Here is a 5,479-nt window from a genome sequence, read left to right as displayed (position 1 = left end):
GCCCCTCCCCCTGGACCTGTTTGCCATGGGAGACCCTACCAGGGGCATAAAAGCCCCCGACAATTGAGCTCCTGGGGTCATTGGGACACGCAAACCCCTCCAATCTTTTTTTGGATTTTCACTTTCAACCATGGATCATTTTCAGCAAAGAACTTAAGAGTTGTGCTAATTTATTGGTTGACCATGAATGTCAGTTACCTCCGAACTAACAAGTTCATATGATTAAAAACATATACCTTCTTTACAAGGTATTACATTTTGCACTACACATACCAAATATACATTTCTTATTTTATATGAATGTCACAGTGACCACAGTTCCTGTTTTGAGTCACACAGGTTTCCTGCACATGTAGAACAGAAGGAGGAACTAATGTGTCATTTGCTCGGCATCAGTGTTCAGTAAAGCACACGTGTACAGTGCTTTTCTCATCAGATAGAAATGAACAACAGTGTGAATACAACTGAGCCACAGCTGGGTTACGCTGTGGTCTTTGGGTGTGTTATGGTGCTGGGTTTGCCTCTCAATGCTGTGGCACTTTGGATTCTGCTTCGCCGTCACAGCCTCAAATCCCCCAATGCTGTTTTCATGGTCAACCTGGCCATCTCAGACCTGCTGCTGGTCATCTCCCTGCCTATGAGGGTCTACTTTTATGCCACAGGTACCTGGCCTCTGAGCTTCACTGCATGCACCTGGATTACAATGCTCTTTGTCAACAACATCCGCTCAAGCTCCATCTTCATCACATTCATCGGCATAGATCGGCTGCTGGCTGTAGTTTATCCTCTGAGGACACGCCATCTGAGAACCACTTCCAACGCCTGTAAATCTGCTGTGTTCATTTGGATTTCTGTGATTGTGATGAACATCCCAGAGAGAATTATTTTTTCTTCAAGAAACAAAAATGAATCTACGCCTACCTGTTTTCAATTTGACAACCACAGCCGGCAACATTCTCTAAAAGGACTGGTTTACCTTCAGCCTGTGTTAGTGTTTATTCTGCTGACCATCAACATTGTGTCCACTGCTTTGGTGTCTTGGACTCTACGCAGACATCTCACTGACTCTGCAAGGATCAATAAGAAGATGAATGTCATGCTGATTTTTGCCATGAACTTGGTAATGTTCACCATATGTTTTGTGCCTGTGTCGATTGGTGTTCTAAATAGAAAACCAGAATTTCCGTATTTGATATGGCTTGCTAGTGTGAACTGCTGTCTGGATCCACTGTTGTACTACTTTTCTTTGGATTCCTTCTGGAAGAAAAAAGAGGATGCAGATTCTGGTTCTGTCCAAAGGGAACAAAATTTGAGTACCAGCACTCCCGGAGCTCAACAATTAACTATCCCTTTGACATGATGACCTTTATGTTTATTATTATCACAACAAGGGTCTACAAAGCTAGTGACTGGACCTTAAAGGTATGCTTTTATTCCTTTTTTTCTCGAATATCTGTAAATGAAGATAGCTGGTTAAATTCTTGTGATGGTTCTCAACACCTTCTTTCTCTAATCTCTCATTGTATCCTTGACTTGCTTTACATAATCGCATAGTTTGACTCTGTTCTTGTCTGTTATAAATGTTTTGATGTGATGTAGGCTTTTTGTCTTATTTGTGAGCACTTCAGTCGCAGAGAGAGCAGCCTTTGAGTGCTAAGCCTTGCCAGATGGAAGGCAGTCGGTGTAAGCCTGCAGCAGACTATAAAGATCTAGATGACCTCATCTACAGATTTGAAATTATAAGTAAACACTGCAAATGAATTGAGAATTGGCAGAGTAGTCTATACTGAGTATCATCTCTGTCTGGCTTTATATTGACCTAATATTAAATGTCATATGAGGCCATGGCTATCTGTTTTCATCTCCTACCCACACAGATGTGAGATTCGCATAGCTGTGGTATAGCAAAGTGGTATAATGTAGATGTAATGTAGATGTAATGCTAGATAAGGATGACGACATTAGAGAAAGAGGTCAAGTTAACTACTTATGCAATACCTTACAGAAAACCATTTCACAGCATAGAGGCCATAATCCATTTCAGAAAATTAAAGTTTTCACTCATGGTTAATTAATCTGTTATAGTGGCCCAGATATTGACATGCTCATACTGTATCTTTTTGCTAAACAAAGCATGTTTACTTGAAAAGCATGTATGGAAACTTTTCTGCAACCACATTTGCAATATTTGCAACAATGGTGATGGTAGCATCTTAAATCAAGATTACAAGATGTTTTTCTGTGGCTTAGCAAAATCGTTTCATGTTTCCAAACAGTCAAAACCTTTTGTACACATTTTAAAGGTCAGTTAATCTCTGTGATTTCTCAATAAAATTGAGGTGAATATAATTTATTTTGTTTTTTGTACTTGCACTATTAAAACTTTTAAATAAAAATTCAAGTTTTTCCAGAATTTGTGTGCCTGTTTTTGTGGATTTTAAATAAATGTCTGTTCACCTTTGTGACATATGTCTCAAAACTTTTGCAACTTAACCTAAAACTAAGTTCATGGCAAGATACCACTAGATGTCAGTAAGATAATACTGTATGTTTTTGTGTAGTTAATAGAGCCTTTAAGAAACTGCTGTATTATATTGTTGACTATTTCACAATGGCATACAAATGTTAAATAAAACCTTTAGAAATAGAAGCATTTAAAAGGTTGAGTTCATTCTTGATCTCAAAAATAGAGATTGACAAATGTCTTAACTCAAAGTCCACTTACCAGCTTCTTTCTGGAGCTCTCAATCACATCTCACAGTCGTCTTCATTAGCAGATGGATTTGGCCCAGTTGACGTAGATTGGAAAGAGGTCAAAGCCATTGACCAGGAGCACAACAATTGAGGAAGCAATTCACATCCAACATCAGACCATCTTTGACCACTTGGTGATGCTGCAGTCTCTCATGTGAATCTGCAACTGTTAATCGCTATCTCTACAACTACCCATTGTATGATTTAAGAAAATATTTGCATCTCCTGAGTAGGATAAAAAAAAAGAGGACAGTCACCTTGACAACACATGGAGACAGTCATCTCCCCATACAACAGTAATCATCTCCCCATACAGTAATCATCATACAAATCCCCAAAGAGGAGAGGTCTCGAAATTATGATTCATTATTGGCTTAAGGACTTTGCCACTGTGGCGGGTGGGTGCTGTTCGCAGCTTGTAGTGCTGCCGGCAGTGAATACAGTTGAGTAGGGGAGTTCGTCGTGTCGATCAGCCCTATATCAAGAGGGGAGGCCAGACACCTCCTTTAGGTAGCGAGGGACCGGGGAGTAGCCGTGCCAATTATCTGTGCTCTCCTGCAGTGGCTATGGCTGTGTCTCAATTGCGAGGCTGCATCCTTCGAAGTACGCGGCCTTTGCGGCCTTCGAAGGATGCAACCTTCTGAGGAACCTCCGAAGGATGCATCAACCGTTGTTAAATGAGGCGGTCTAGCCTTCGAGGCATTTCCTGGTTGCGTCACCAGCTGTTCCCGCCCATAAGACGAGAAAGACGTCTCGACCGAAAAGACGGTGAAAAAGCTGACAAAATTATAAGAGAGAAGAAAGGAGAAGAATAAAGGAAAGGAGAAGAAAGAAGGAAAACACACAAGAAAGAAAGAAAGAAGGAAAACACACTAGAGAAAGAAGAAAACTGACAAGAAAGAAAGAAAGAAGAAGGAAAACACACAAGAAGAAAACTGACAAGACAGAAAGAAGAAGGAAAACAGAAAGAAGAAAACCAAGAAAGAAAAAGATGACGGACATTTTATTTTATTTTTGACAAACTTTTTAATGGAGGAAGAGGAGAAGCTCCGCCAGCTCCGTCTCCGCCGCATTTTATATATTATGCTGCAGCTAAGAGGGGACCAAGAGGTAAACCTGTTATTTTAACCCACAGTAATGTTATCATGATGTTACCAAACACCCTGAATACCAGCCCAGATGATGTCCCACTGACCACAGAAGACAAGGTCTTCTGTGGCATCCCATCCAGCCCAGCAGCACTGCCAGGGAGTCCTGCTCAGCCCACACTGTAAATAGTTATTTCTGATGTAATTTTTGTAAATGTTAAGACGTTATATTTCATCACTTCATAATAAAAGAAAATATTGAATCCCTTGTTCTTCCTGAACAGTAGCACTTTATGCCGTTTGTTAACCCTGTTATAAATTGTACTTAAGTTGTAAATACTAAATGGAATAGACAACGTGTAACAATTGACAATATTTTTTATTTTATAACATTAACATAAAATCACCACTTCTTTTTCGCCTGGTGGGGCTGGCCCTTCCCCTCCAGGCCCATCTTTTCCAGTATTGTTCTAAACACAGAGCCTCGCAATTGAGACACAGCCTATATCTGTGACGCCGACCACGCCAACCGACTCCCCACCTGTCAGCTGAGCAGCCTGTTCTGCGGTGCCGGGCCCAGCTCCATTGCCTAGACCCCACGGGGGGGTCTCGTCACCAGATCGAGGCAGGATAAGTCCTGTATTTTAATGACTTCTATATAAACTTACTTGTAGTCTGAAAGTCTGAATGTTATATGTTTTCCTGTCTTAAGCAAGCTTTTAATGAATTGACGTCAGCCTGCCAGCAGCCCTGTGAAGGGCGGCTTATTGTTCTTGCAGCGCTCTACCGCCCCCGAGCGTCGGGAGTGGGGTTCGACCCATTATGTTGTAGTGGTCCCTAAGGAGCCAGTTTGATTGTGAGCTCCCATTGTGTGTAGTGTGATACCTGTTGAAGCTCCTGTGCAGTGATTTGTATGCAGTGTCCCCTTTTGGGTGTGTTCTCTTGTGTGCAGTGTTGGTGTCGCCGGATGGTGGAGTACCTGCCTGACCTGCTGGAGCTGCCCTCACTGGCCTGCCGGGTGCAGACGTCCCTAACCTGAAAATTAATTGGAAATAAAGATTTGTCTATTTTTATACATATCTGTCTGTGGTGGGTGCTCTCTGACCTCTATTACCGGACCAGACCGGGTTACCAAAGGTGGTGGCAGCTTGATGCTACTCTGAACATCTTAAATACACAAAAATTATTACAGTATTCTCAAAGTGACGGATGTGGTGGCAGTCCTTCGCCTCGCGCTTGTTGATGCCTGCGAGGGAGAGACAAGGGGGGCGACACACAGAGAGAGGATGAGAGATGTTAGTTTGTGCCGTGCTTGCTAAACTTCTGATCACAACAGTTTGCAGCATTAATGCCCTCTATCCCTGACTCCACAAGCCGTCTATCAGGCGACTAACGAGCTTTTTAACACGAATACCAACTCCAGAGCTTCTTTGTTGTTTTTTGTGCTTTTTCATAACAGTAAAGTCAAGTGTGAAAGCCTCAACTAGTTCATGACATTTCCTACAGAAGATTTCAAAAATAAAGGATGCTCATGATGATTGTCCATGATTGGACTTGTACTACTTTGACAATGGTGGAAGTGGAAGTGTGAAAAACTAAAAAATGAAACTAAGAGCATACCTATTCAGTGTGACTTT

At 41.7% G+C, this 5,479-nt stretch overlaps 1 protein-coding gene across 1 annotated transcript; it reads left to right on the top strand.

Moving 5' to 3' along the window:
- Window positions 1–442: 442 nt before the first annotated feature.
- LOC128359804 (lysophosphatidic acid receptor 4-like) lies at window positions 443–1,360 on the top strand. The gene has a single exon (XM_053320127.1). It carries the CDS (start codon window positions 443–445, stop codon window positions 1,358–1,360), a length of 918 nt encoding a protein of 305 aa, XP_053176102.1.
- The last annotated feature ends 4,119 nt before the right edge of the window (window positions 1,361–5,479 follow it).

This window comes from Scomber japonicus, chromosome 6, assembly GCF_027409825.1.
Source record: "Scomber japonicus isolate fScoJap1 chromosome 6, fScoJap1.pri, whole genome shotgun sequence".
NCBI lineage: Eukaryota > Metazoa > Chordata > Actinopteri > Scombriformes > Scombridae > Scomber > Scomber japonicus.
This window is presented reverse-complemented; position numbering and strand designations above follow the sequence as displayed.